The 14,389-nt window shown below is 51.7% G+C and overlaps 1 protein-coding gene across 1 annotated transcript in view; it reads right to left on the reverse strand.

Annotated features, from left to right (window-relative positions):
• Positions 1-8,369, reverse strand: part of OPRD1 (opioid receptor delta 1) — a 32,560-nt gene extending 24,191 nt beyond the window's left edge. Inside the window, exon 1 of the mRNA XM_006196882.3 lies at positions 7,899-8,369. Within this exon, the coding sequence (XP_006196944.2) occupies positions 7,899-8,125 (227 nt within the window). The 5' untranslated portion in view covers positions 8,126-8,369. The remainder of the gene's footprint in view (positions 1-7,898) is intronic.
• Positions 8,370-14,389: the final 6,020 nt, after the last annotated feature.

The following is a 14,389-nucleotide window of genomic DNA, read 5'->3' on the forward strand; positions in this document are numbered from 1 at the left end:
GGTAAATTGCTAATTCAAGCCGGGCTTTCTGCTCTACCCCGCGATTATCCCTCTTCCTGTGCGTGTTATGACGTTCTGGGGAGCCAATTAGATTTAGAGGTCCCAGGACTCTGAGGTTAATGAAATCATGCCTTGCCCTTGCACAGCCCCCTTCCTATCAAAGTTCAGGCATCATCATCTGCCAGGAAGGGGAGAAGGGAATCTGAGATCACAGAACCAGAGACACATTCTTCCTTGAGTCTCAGCTGTGGGGAGAGGAGTCTGAAATTATGTCTATCTTTTCTTCACCCCAGTCTCCAGTGCCAAACCTCCTCACAGTGGTTTGTTGGTGCCCTCTTGCATACCTTCAGTGACAGGAAACTCCCTACACTACACAGAAGCCCATGCCTTCCTGAAGAACTCTGACAGAAAATTCCTTCCAGAAATCATATGTGATGTGGACAAACACGTGTTCAGGAATGTTCACAGATGCACTATTTAGACTGGCATACTACGGGAAACCACGTAAGTCCCCCATACAGAAAACATTCCTACGAGGCAGCCATCAAAAATCATATCTTCAAAGAATGCCTGATAACATGAGAATATACTCAGAATGTTATGTGAAAAAGCATCTTACAAAACATTATATATGAAGTGATCATTATGTTAATATAGTGTGATCCTGGTATCATTAAAACACACACACACACACACACACACACACACACACACAGCAAGAGACACAGAAAGAGATGGGAAGGAAATACATCAAAATGACAACGCTTTTCTCTTTATGGTATGATTATGGGTATTGTTTGTCTCTGCTCAGTCGTCTCCTATTTCTTTTTAAATTGGGGGGAGTAATTAGGTTTATTTATTTGTTTGTTTGTTTGTTTAATGAAGGTACTGGGGATTGAACCCAGGCCCTCATGCCATGCTAGGCATGCGCTCTACCACTGAGCTGGGCCCTCCCCTCTCCCCAGTCACGGCACCTCCTATTTTCTGAAATAACTACAGTGTTACTTGTAGTGATTTATGTTACTGTGTTCATTGTAAAGGAAAATGTCTAATATTGAGCTGATAAAGTTTTCCTGTGGCATCCACCCCACAATTCTAGTTCCTTTGGGGCCCGATAAATGTCGATCAAATGAATGAGAAGCAATGCTTGCGCCTCTTCTAAATATATATAATAATAGAAAATGTTTACAGAATATTTATCAAGTTCCTGGTTCTGTGCTGAAGTCCTTCACGTCAAGCCCCATTAACTTCTCACAACCACCCTATGAGGGCCTATCACTAGTCCCATTTCACAGATGAGAAAAGTGAGGCTCAGAGAGGTTATGTGTGTATCGGCCAAGCTCACTCGTAGTAAATGTGATCCCAGGTCAGTCTGGCTTTGATGTCCAGGCTCTCAAGTGCTGTTACCCCACGCAGAGGCCTTGGAGGTTTGCAGACAGCAATCTGCCCTCCTCCCCGGCCCTGGTCCTCCCGTCTCTAACTAGACAGCCCCAGCTCTCACCTCCGTTCCTCATGTGTCTCACGGACAGCAGCGACAGAGTGGCCATAGAGGGGTTCTGGAACCAGAAAGACCTGGGTTTGCCCTTTTCTGGATGCGGAAGCACCCGCTCCCTCGGAGCCCTCCTGTCCTCGTCTCTTGCCCCCTTGCAGGGCCATCATGCAGCTTGGAGAAGCCTCTGGCATGTGGCAGGCACTCAGAAGAGGCTCTCCAGCGCCCTCAGTTACTCCCCTGGATTCTCCTCAGTGTGTCTGTGAGTCACACACGCTCCACGAGGAATGAACCTGAGACCTGGGAAATACAGGCCCCAGGGTGTGGCCAGGAGGTGCAGCAGGGGACACCAGCCAGAGCTGCTGCCTGCCCTCCCTGGTCAGCCTCACCGGAGGTCACCTGGCCCAGCCCCTTGCCTTCTGGTAGGTCCAACAGCATTCCATTTTAGAAAGGGGACAACTGAGGCCAGAGTTGCCATGGCCTGTCCAAGGTCACCAGCATTTTTCCATCACCCTGAGCTGACCCCATCCAATCCAACCCACACCCACCCACATCAAATTTGTCCTCTTGAACTCCATTCTGCACAGATTGCTCCAAAGTCTTCTTCCCCAAGGCCTGTGACCCAAAGCTCCCTCATTTCCCAGCACGGCTGCCTTACCTTGGGCCAAGAACCTGTCTAATATCACAATTCCAGCCTCAGCAGGGCCTCTTGCCCCTAACGTGACTCAGGCTGCTCCTCAGCCCTCCCTCCCCGCCCCATCCCCACCCCTTCCCCACCAGAATGACTCCTCCAGTTATCAGGGCCTGGTCCATGGAGTTCCTCTAACATCTGCACCTCCCCAGGAATTGTGGAAGGCAGAGACTTACAGTCGGGGTTCACCCCTGGCTGCAGGGCCTGGCCACAGCCCAGCACATAGTAGGCGCTCCTGACAACCACGGTCAGGAGGGTGTCGGCTTGCAAGACCTTTCCTGCTTTGGTCCCTGGAGTTCTGCAGCCTCACAGCCACCCCAGCTGGCACTCTCAGTTCAGTCACAGTGAGCTTCCCTGCCCTCTGCAGCTCTGCCATCTGATCATATGCTGAAGCTTTCTTTGCTCATGCTGTTCCCTCTGCCTGCGATGCTCCACCCCCACCTCTCCATGGAGCCAACTACTGCTCCCCCTCACGACTCAGCACAGACACCACCTGCTCTGGCTGGCTCAGGTGCACCTGCACCACCCCCCCATCCCCGCATCTCAGGGAAGCTGCAATTGTCCCTGGAGCTGTAACTAACTAGGGGGTCCTGGGGGCAGAAGCCAGAGGCCACGCTGAAGCTTAAGCTGAGAGTCTGGGCAGAGGGAGCTGAGGATGGATGGGCCTGGCAGGGGTCAGCATCAGCAAATGCTGATTGAATGAGTGGATATGCAGCCAATACAGGAAGCAGGAAAGGACCCAAGGTGGAAAATGTAGACAAGCAGGCCTCCTGGCTACCCGTTCTGCCTGCCTGGAGCAGCTGCGGGGGTGCTAGCTAATCTCAGCACCCCGCTTACTGAGGACCTGCTGTGTGCCAGGTGCTGTGCTATGACCTTTACATGCATAACCTCACTTAATCCTCCCAATAACCTACCCTGATCACCCCAAATTTGCAAATGTAGAAATGAGTCTCTGGTTAAGCCATTTGCTCAAAGCCACACCACTAGGACATGGTAGAGCCAGGATGGAGACCAGCACAACCTGATCCCCAACCATGACATTTACCACTGCACTGTGTCCCCTCACTGGGATCCCTCCTGGCTTAGGGGCCCTGGGTCCACAGACCCCAACCCAGACAAGAGAAGGGAAAGAGACAAGAAGACAAAGGGCTCATGCTGGAACTCCAAAAAAAGACGGGGACTCAGAGGTCCCATCCTGAGCACCTGTCCCAGCAACCCCTGGCAACTTGGTAGAAAACAAGGGACAACCAGAACTCCTCACTTGCCTTTTGTGACCCCACCCCAGCCCAGGCTGCCCGGCCCAACCTCGCCACCCTGCTCTGTGCTGCAGTCATCTGAGATGGGAGAGAAAACATGATGCTTTATCAACATCATTCTGTCCTCTTAAGGACAAAGATGCCTATGAGTCAAGTGCTATGATGCACATTTTATAAATGGAGAAACTGAGGTGCAGAGCAGCCATCCAACCTACTAAAGATCTTAGCAGATGGCAGAGCTGGCATGTGACACAAGGAGAAGAGTCAGGAGAGACACTGGCCAAGGGAGAGCTCAAGGGGCAGAGAAGCATGAAGTCTGAAACACTCACGAGGAGGCTGGTGGGCTGGTAAGAGGCAGGGAGGCCAGGTGGGGTGATGCGGGTGGTGAGACACACAGCAGGGTGCAAACCTGCTGAAACCAGGGTCAGGGAGAGGCAGAGTCAGGGGACAGGGCAGGTGACAAGAGGCCAGGTGGAGAAGCATGGACTCCAGTCCCCTACCTGGATTCAGGGCAGGCAAACCAGGAAGTCCTGGGCCATGTAGAGAGAAAATGAGGCCACCCATCAGAGATGGCTAGAGGCCTCTCCACCGCGCCTAGAGGGCTGCCAGTGGCAGCTCTGAAATGCCAGCCCTGCTCAGGGCACAACTCCACCCAGGAGGAGGGTTGTCCAGTATCTGTTCTAAAGACCCACCAACCCACCTCTCTGGCCGAACTCACCCTGCAGGGCAAGGGACTGGGTGTCTGCCTGGGAACCAGACATCCCCAGAACTCCTGCTCCCACTTCATGGGAGCCTCGGGAACCACTGGCTGTTTGCTAAGAGTATATACCCGGAGGTCCCTTTCAAGCATCCAGAAGGATGAGTGGGCTTCTCAGGTGGGTCCATGGAGGGGGAGAGGGTCAGATCTGGCGGGGGTAGAGGGGTTAGGGAACAGAGAGTGCTTAGTGCTCTGGGATTCTGAGATTCCTGGGTTATTTATTTTTTTTCCAGCCCCTCATCCAGGTCAGGCTTCCTGTATTAGGCTCTTCCCTCAGCTTTTTGCTGAGTTACCCCCTCCTCATCCTTCAGCTCCTTCCTCTGAACTCCCTGACCAGGGGAGACCCTCCCCTCATCGTGGGTGCCCACAGCCCACACATACTCTTCCATAGCCCTCAGCTCAGCTGCCGATATAAGTTGGTTGGATGAATGGCTGATGAATGTCTATTTCTCCCAGACCCTGAGCTCCATGAGGGCAGGGACGGTGTATTGTCCCCCCCACCACTGTATCTCAGCACCTAGCACACAGCGCATCCATAGGATTTTCCTTGAATGAGTTCTTTTCATTCCTTCACACAGAGACCCTCCCTGTTCTCAAAGGACTTAAAAGGCTCAGATACAACATGTCACCTCATTTAATCCTCACCATAACCCCAGATGCGTTGCTGTTACTTTCACTTTACAGGTGAAGGAATGAGCTTCAGAAAGGTGAAGTCACTATTCAAATGCACAGCAAGTAAGTGGCTTTGAACTCAGGATTTGCACGTAGATAGGTCTGGCTTCAGAGCTGCAGCTCTACCACTACACTACCCTGCTTTCCTGCCCCAAGGTCCTCTGGGTCTTCCTTTGCAAACCTTCCCCTGCCCCCAAAACAGCCTGAACTCAGAACTTTCTGACAGGCAGAATTTATTCATTCATTCATTCAACCAATCAACTCACTCACTGCACGGGGTGTCAGGGAACCACAGACACACCAGAGGCTTTTCTCCATCCTGGCCCCCCACCCCCACTGCTTTCGGGACTTTGCCAGCAGAAGCCGAGCCCCAGGCAGCTGCCCTGTCCCTAGGCTCCCTCGCAGTGGGGAAGAACCAAGGGCAGGGGCCAGTCACTCCACTCCTCTGCGGACGGCAGCCTAAATTACCAGTGCTGAGTAACGATGGGTAGGGTCATGGTCCTTTTTTCTCCATCATTCTCTGAGAATCCTCGGGCCAGAGGAGGGACAGGATTCTGCCCCCTCCATCCCCTATCCCAGACAGCTCTGGAAAAAGTTCTGGTCAAGACTAGGGTTCTAGCTCTGGGTCTGGGGGCAGCTGTGGGACCTGAGGCGAATAAGCCACTGTGCCTCCCTCTGAACCACAGATTCCTCACCTGTAGAATGGAGGCGACAACAGTGGGGATTCTAATGCCAACCCCACAGGGTTGTAGGTGAAGATTAAATCAGTCAGACCAGAGACACAGTGATCACATAGATGGCTGGCCTGGGAAATGTCTTAGCAACACAGGGACCTACAGGGGCCGGCTGCTTGCAAAGGATGCATCTGACAGTGTGGTTTGGGGAAGGGTGGTTGGGGGCGTCCTCGTGGGCGGAGGCCAGGGCCTTCCCTGAGTGGGCCATCAGAAGTGAGAGGGCCTACCCTGGCTCAGTGGTAGTGGGGGAGCCGTGCTCACCAGCCCACCGGCCAGAGGCCTGAGGGAAGAGGCTGGAGATGGGACGGAACACCCTGACAGCTCAGCTTTCCCCAGACTGGAGGACTTACAGCCCTCTAGAGAGCACGTGTGCGGGGAACCTGGGACTCCCAGAATCAGAGCTACTCCCAGGCCCATCTTAGGACAAACACTCTCTCACTGTCCCTCTGTAATAGGCACTGGATTCTAACGAGTCTGGAAAGTTACTCCTCTTCATCACACACACAGCTGCCATGTACTGGGTCCAGGCACCAAGCCAGCTGCATTATATATGCTTGCTCTTTGACACTTCACAAAAACCCTGTCAAAGAAGGTTCATTATCCTCCCCCATTCTACAGATGAAGAAACTGAGGCTCAAAGAGGCTAAGTGGTTTCCCCAAGACACAGAACGAGCTCGTGGCAGACCTGGGATTAACACTCAGATTCACCCAACTCTACAGCCCGCACTACTTCTAAAGGTAAATTGGGGGAGAATCACTGACAAAAACGCAAAGAAAAGATCACTCCTGCCTATGCTGCCTATGCTTGGGTGAATTTTCCCACTGTAGCTGGTGATGAGTGACTGAAAGCACAGGAAATTCTTGTGCCCTCCGCTCTTCCTGGTGGCGCAAAGCCTCCCCTGGAGTCAGCAACGCCAAAGCTCCCTCACCGCCCACACATCTACCCAGTGCTCCAATACCCTGTGCTCTGCCGGGCCGAGACCCCATTCTCAGGAATTCATGCTCCCAACTGAGGAGATTAAGTCTCTATTCTTCAGAAAGGGAAACTGAGGCAGAGGGGGCAGATAGTGGAGAAGGGGGAATACGGTACCCACTGTGACTGTCACATCTCCAACCTCTGAATCCACAGTCTGCCTTCTGCCTTGCCTGGTGGCACTGGAGCCCAGAGAGGTGTAGGGTTGTGCCCTTGGTCAACCAGCATGGATGACTCATTTCTAAGTAACAGTAAATACCAGGGCATCTTTGTTATAAAGGTAGGAGACTTCTTTCAATCCCTTTTGTCAGGAAGGCTGCTTCTGGGCAAGCCGAGGGTATCTTAGACTCTCTGAGACGGTCCAGCACTAGACAAAAATACTAAGAAGAGACCTTTGCTTCCTGAGGTGAAAGCACAGACTCCACAAATCACGTTTGCCTTTGCCAGGAAAAAAAAAAAACTGTTAGAGGAGAGGAGGAGGAGATGAGAGGGGGCATTTGTGAGGAGGATCTGAGTCCTCTATGAATCACCTCCAGAGCTCAGGACCGGAAGGCCACTGGGGAAGGAAGCATACAGCGACTGGCCGCCCACTGTGCCCAGGAGCCATGGCTCTCCGCTAGCCAAGGCACACACAGGGGCACAAACACAAGTGGCAGAGCCACTCTGGACACTCTCCTCCCCCTGGGGTTTCAGGGGTCTGACAAGGAACAGAACATTCTCATACGGAGAGAATCACAAACTGACGGCAGGGGACAAGCACACATACCAATACTGGCCCCAAGAGATGATCTCCAAATGTGACTTGGTAAGTGCTCCTACAGCGTGATGCAGACACACAAGCACTCGGGCGCCCCCCCAACCCTTACAATCCACACACTGCAGTCTCCCCCGAGGCCCACGGCACCTCAGGCATCTCTGCCCACCCCAACAGGTTTTTGGAGGTCCAAAGACACATTTGTACTGTCACAAACAGAATCACACACTCACAAACTGTGACAGACACACAACTGTCGCCAAACTGTCCCACATAGCCAGATACAGAACTAGGGGGATGCCAACAGATGATCGAATGTTATTTAGTTAAACACACGCTCTCGGGCGCGCACGCGCGCGCACAAACACACACACACACACACACACACACACACAAATACAAACGCCAGCGTACCCCTCGCGATGGAAGTGGTCTCCCCCTGAGCCCTGGGCGCCCCCTACAGGAAGTGCGGAGGCCCAGGGAGTACGGGATCCGAGGTCAGGGTCCCAGGCCCGCGGTCCCCACCCTCATCCCGGGGCCGGGGCCCGCGCACCAGCCAGCAGCGGACTCACCGGACGATGCCGAACATAACGAGCACGTTGCCCAGCAGCCCCACGGCGCACACAGCCGAGTAAAGCGCGGTGATGGCGATAGCCAGGGCGAGGGACGAGGCGCTCCGAGCGCTCGGCGGCCCCGACGCATTGGCGCCCGCGCTGGGAAAGGCGCTGGGGAAGGCGTCCGACGCGTTGGCGAGGAGCGGGGACCGCATCTCGGCGTCCGGGAAGGGGGTCGGCTCCATGGCGGCCGGGCGGTTGGCGCTGCGTCCCTGCCTGCGGTGCGCCCTGGGCGCAGAGACCCGGTGCGAGCGGCGCGCCAAGGGCCGAGGCTGCGGCCCCGACGCCGCCGGCTACTGCGCCCCGGCCGCCCCGCTGCCTCCGCGCCTCCTCCGCCCGCTTCGCCTCCCGCACCGGCCCGGCCCCCAGCGCCCGCCCGCTCTACAAGCCCAGAGCGCTCTGAGCCAGGAGCCGCTGCGGGCTCCTCGGACGCGCCCGCCGCGCGCACCACGTGGCCCGGAGGCGGCCGCCAGTCTGCGCCCGCGACCGGGGGTGGGCGCTGCACCACCGGCTTGGAGCGGAGCCGGGGAAGCTGCCCACTCCCTCCCTAAGGGATGCTCTGCGGGCTCCGCTGCACCTCTACCCCTGCCGGGACTCACCTCCCCACCCTTTGCCGCTTTGGGGTCAGAAGGACCTGGATGTGAATCCCACCTCTAACCCCTGCACTGACAGTGACCTTGAGCACGTTACTTAACCTCTCTCAGCTTCATTTTCCTCTTCTGTAAAATGAGGATCATCGCACCACCTCCCTCAGAGGGTTGTTGGGAAGATTAAATAAGATGATGCGAGTAAAGAATTTAGCTCAGTGCCGGGCACACAGTAAGTGCTCCATAAATAACCATTATTATCCATGGTTTTCTCGCACCGCATTCATTTACTCAACAAATCTTTTTTGGGTGCCGAATATAAGAGCCAGATACTACTGGGGAGCCTCTAATGCACAAAACCGGCCCTTACTTCCTTACAGCCCCATGGAGGAGAGAAACATCAGTCCCAAGATCACACTGATGATGTTGTAGTTACACACTGAGGAAAGTGAAGGGAAGCAAGGCATTCCTGTGGCAAGACCTACAAACCCAGAGGTCAGGGCGCCTTCCCTGAGGAAGTGACACTTAAGACGTGAAGTTCGAGGAGGAACTGACTTGGGAACAAACTGGGAAAGAGCATTCCAGACAAAGGAATCACATGTGCAAAGAACCTGTGGTTAGACGGGTTAAAAAGTCGGGGGGTGGGGAGGGTCTAGCTCAGCGGTAGAATATGTGCCTACCATGCACAAGGTCCTGGGTTCAATTCCCAGTACCTCTTTTAGAAATAAATACCTAATTACTTCCCCCAACAAAAGGAAAAAACAAACTAACAAAAAGGACAGGAAGAGAAGGCAGAAAGTGGGTGTGGGGAAAAGGGGATGAGGTGGTGTTCAGGGTCTCAAAATCCACCTTAAGGATCACTCTGTAGGTACAGATGCAAGGGGGCCATTTCTGACACCTTCTCCTAACCTGACCAGCCCAGACCCAGAGCCATCCTCCTTCTTGGGGCTCCTGTCCTTCCCAGAACATTCTCCCTACTGTTCCAGCACTATACTGAGGGCTTCATCCATGCATCAACACTTTGGAGTAGAGTCTGTTATTAGTGTCCCCAGTTTATAGAGGAGACGACTAGGCTAGGCACTAAATTATCCCATAGGTAATTATTTCTTATCTAAGTTTGTTTCCTCCTTGGGGAGACCAGGCCTGACTGATCCCTGGACCCAGTAGAGGACTGGGATCACAGTGGGTGCTCAGGCAATACTGGTTGGATGAATAAAGGTACCGTGGGAAATGGAATGGGACAACATTGGGGTCCCCGAGCTCGAGGCTCTGAGGTGACACTCTTGGCCCTGTGAGTGTCTGGGCAAGGACTCCTCACTCGTATCACTCTTTGGCTTGTATCATCCATCTACATGCAAGGCTCTTACTCTTTCCCAGAAAGAACAAAGCCAGAATTCCTGAGTTCATCCTTCTCTCCATTCTCTTTGTCCCTCCTAGCTGCTGTCCAAGGCCCTCAACCACTCATAGCAGACTCCCCACCCCAAGGCTTTCCCACTCAACAATCTAAGGACTCACTAAACAGGTGATTTTTGCTCTGTGGTCACATCTCCAGCCAAAACTCTCTCCCTTGTCCCAAAGAGCCTGGTACTCAAGAGACTTTTCTGGTGCCGGGGAGAGAATCTGAGACAGAAAGAAGGAGGGCTATTTTACTAGAGTTCTCCCAAACCCTCCAACAGGCCAAATTTTTTTCCAATCTCTGGACATTTACATATTCTATTTCTTCCACTTGGACGCCTCAGCCATGTCCCCAGGCTAAATGCTATTCATCCTTCAAGTTTCAGCTTAATATCACTTCCTCCATGAAACCTTCACTGATCGCTCCCTTGAGAAATTAGACCAAGTGCCCTTGTTATTTGTTTTCATAGAATCATGTACCTCTTCCTTACAGAATTTCCCACATGTTTGTTTGCATAATCACTGGATTTTTGTGCATCATCTCTGGAACAGGTCTTGTGCACTTCTGTACACCCACCTTAGTACAGTCCCAGATACTCAATGAGTGATTGACTAGGAAGCTCAATTCCAACTCTGGTGAGCTCCCATTTTCATGAAGGAGACAGAGGAGATAGAGTTTGATATAGGACCTAGGAATTCTTTTACGCAAGTAAAACCCTTTGCATAAACTCTGTAGTCACATCCTATTTGGAACTGAAATACAGATCTTCCTCAACTCACGATGGGGTTATGTCCCAATAAGCCCATTGTCAGTTGAAAATATCAAAATATTGTTGAGTCAGGAATGCATTTAATACATCTAACCCACAAACATCATCCCTTAACCTAGCCTCCCTTAAACATGCTTAGAACACTTACAGTAGCCTGCAGTCAGGCAAAACCACCTAACATACAGCCTAATTTATAATAAAGTGTTGAATATCTCATGTAGTTTATTGGATTCTCTACTGAAAGTGAAAACCAGGATGGTTGTGTGGGTGCAGAATGTTGTAAATGTATTGGTTGTTTACCACTGCGATTGCAGAGCTGACTGCTGGGATGCCCAGCATCATAAGAGAGGATTGTACCGCATACCTCAAGACTAGAAAAGATCAAAATTCAAAATCCACAGTACGGTTTCTACTGAATGTGCCTCACTTTTGCACTATTGTGAAGTTGAAAAATCATAAATCCAACTGCTGTAAATAGGGACCATCTGGACTAGTTCCCAGCTCCACCCCTACCTTGGCTTTTGGCTATCAGCAAGCAAGTCTACGCTCACGCCTTGGCATTGCATTTGGAGCCCTCCCCAGTTGGTCTTAACCAGGGTTTACTGCTGCCCTCCTGATTCCAACCCCATCCCCCACCCTAATCGCATGCTCCAGCCACTGGGGCTGAAGGGAATCTTTTAAAATTGCATTCCACCATGTTTTTTGTGTTCCTCCTGGGTACCAAAATGCTATGATGAAAAGCCATAGCTATGGTGGAGGCAAAAGAAGGAAAAGGAGCCTTCCTTAACTTCTCTGAGTCTTAGTCTTCTCACCCATTAAGTAGAGAGAGGCAGGACTGGGGTGAGGAGCTGATGAAAAAACAGATGCTCTGCCAACTGAGGAAGGGTTGCATGAGCACGCATTATTAAACCGGGAGCATGAGTAAGACCACTGCTCTCTTAAAGGAGCTCACAATCAAGATGCTGCGAGATATGTAAATGACCAAGTCCATGAGCGAAAAAATTGCTAAGAAAGCACACGGGCTATCATGGACTGCCCCTTTTCAGAGGAGTTTGCTTGTTGTCTGTGCTGTCTCACGTGAGGATACAATAAGAAGGCAGCAGTCTGCAATCTGGAAGGGTTTCTCACCAGAACTCAACCCTGCTGGCACCCTGATCTCAGACTTCCAGCCTCCAAAACTGTGGGAAATAAATGTCTGTTGTTTCTAAGCCACTCAGCTATGGTACTTTGTTATAGCAGCCCCAGATGACGCAGGCACACGCCAAGTGCATGCGAATTGCGCCCCCTGAGGCCATTGGAAGGACACATGGTACCTTGAAAGGCATCTAAAAGAGTTTCCCCAATGGCCTCCCAACGCGAATACTTTGAAGAGATTAACTCTCACTCAGATGTGAGCACTCTAGTCTACTCATCTTTAAAAGGCAGTCTCATTTCTATGGTCCCAACTCAAATAATCCTGTTGGCTACTGTTTAGAGAGAGCTAGCGTACTGGGCCAAGTGCTCTGTGGATTATCTCATGTAATCCTCGGCAGTCCTAGAGGTGGGAGGTCCTACTACTGTTTTTCCTTGTTGCAGAGTTTAGGTTACTTGCCCACGCCAGAGCTGGGATGCCAAGCCAGGTCTGTGTGAGCCCCAAAGCCACTCCTGACTATCATGCTACTGCCTCCCAGACAAAGTCTAGAAAGTCACCCCCCAAAAACACAAGCACCCATGGCTCCCGTCTTTGTTCAGCAGAGTTTCCCCACTGTGGAGGGTGATGAGTCACTTAAGCTCTGGGGATTCTTGAGTCCATCCCAGGTCTTGGTGGAACAGAGTAGACCCAGCCCTCCACCCCTGGGCTATCAGACAGTTTGGTTCTGCTTGGCCCCATACATGATTTTGTTCAGGTTAGAACAAAAACAAAAACAAAAATGGATGGGAAATCCTGGGCCAAGCCAGGGCATCAGAAGGCGTCAGCGGTAGAGAAACAGAAATTACTGAAGGAGTCAGAGCAGAAAGGAACTCCCTGGGGAAGCTATTAACAATTTAGTACGTGGGAATGTGGCTCCCACCTGCCAAAGAGACACTGCCTGATGGAAATACTGTGACTGCCTCTGAGTGAGAGTGAGCGAGTGAGCGGGCAGCTTCTCCCCTGGGTTGCCTTTAGTCTGGCTCCATCTGCAAGCCCGGGGGGAGGGAGGGGGAGGATCTTAGCGATAACCATAAAATAATAACCACTTGCATTTGCAAAGTACTTTTGACTTTCTGCAGCACTTCCAGATTGATGATTTCATCTTATCTTGACACCATCTGGATAATGGGGGGGTCAGATTTCATTATCTTCATTTTGTAGCTAGGAAGACAGACAGCTAGAGAGCCAGGATGAGATGATTTCAGAGCAAGTCAGTGAAAGAAATAAGGTTGGGACCATCCGTCAAGTTGCCCAAGCCAGAAACCTGAGGGTCACTCTTGACACCCCCACCCCCACCTTTAAGTAATCACCAAGTCCTGGCCATTCTTCCTAATAATCCCTGAATCCTGCCATTGTTCTTTATTTTTACTACCATCTTCTTAGTCTGACGCACTATCATTTCTTGCTGAAATGATTGAAATAGCCTCTGAAACAATCCCCCAGCACCCAGGCTTTCTGCCTCCAGGCGATAATGTGGCTACAGGATTCCCTGCACCTGCACCTCTCTCTACCTCACTAGCCTCTTTTTGTACCATCTGCCCCTTCACACGTTTATATTTTAGCCAAAGGAAACTGCTTATGGTTCTCCAAACAACCTGCTGCTCTCAAATCTGGGTTCATCTAAGTGGTTAAGAGTAGGGTTTTAGCGTCAGGCTGGTTGGATTTGAAATCCCGGCTCGGCAACATACTAGTTGTATATCTTTGGGCAAATTACTTCACTTCTTCTGTAAGTTTCATAAAGTGGGGACAACAAAAGTACCTGCTTTACGGAAGCTGGCATGCAGGCAGTGCTCCATGTGTGTTAGCTATTGGTGCAATGAGGGTGCCTCTGCCTGGAACACCCCACCGCAGGCTCAGCCTGTCTGTCACCTAACTCACTCCTACACCCCTGTGATACCTCAGCTAAGATGTTGCTTCCTTCCCTGCTCCCTCAGATTAGTTTATATCACACACTGTCTGCTCTCCTGGGGCACATCTTCCTCCGGGAAGCACAGTCAGGTCCCGAGTTCCTAGAAAAGCCATTCCACCCAGACATTGCTGCGAATGTCTGGGTCTGTCAGGAAGAGGAGGGACTGGAGTTGAAGAGGAAGGGTGGCCAAGGCAGAAGAGAGTTGAATTCTTCGAGAAGGAGAGGACAGAGGAATTTGGAGGTTCTTCTAGTGAAGATTTTGATGGGCAGTAAGAGCCTGGGAAACTTCTCCAACAAGTTCGGGGTCAAGAGAGCAGTGATGGAGTCTCGTGCTTTTGAATGGACCCCTGGGGCTTGGACAAAAGCACTTCAGAAGTGCTTGACAGACCTTGAGGGACCAAATGCCAAAGGCTTTGCTTCATGTTTTCTGGATCATGCAAACCTCAGGCAGGAGGAGGCCTACGTGACCCCCTGGTCTGCCCTCCAAGGACTGACACTGGGATTTCCCACAACCCTGCTGGTTGGGGCAGAGGTAGAGTTCATCTTATTTATTTATTTTTACAGTTGTTTTTGCATCTGAGTGTCATGGAAATGCATATGCCTTTCAGAGGAACCAT

This window comes from Vicugna pacos, chromosome 13 (assembly GCF_048564905.1).
Source record: "Vicugna pacos chromosome 13, VicPac4, whole genome shotgun sequence".
Taxonomy (NCBI): Eukaryota; Metazoa; Chordata; class Mammalia; order Artiodactyla; family Camelidae; genus Vicugna; species Vicugna pacos.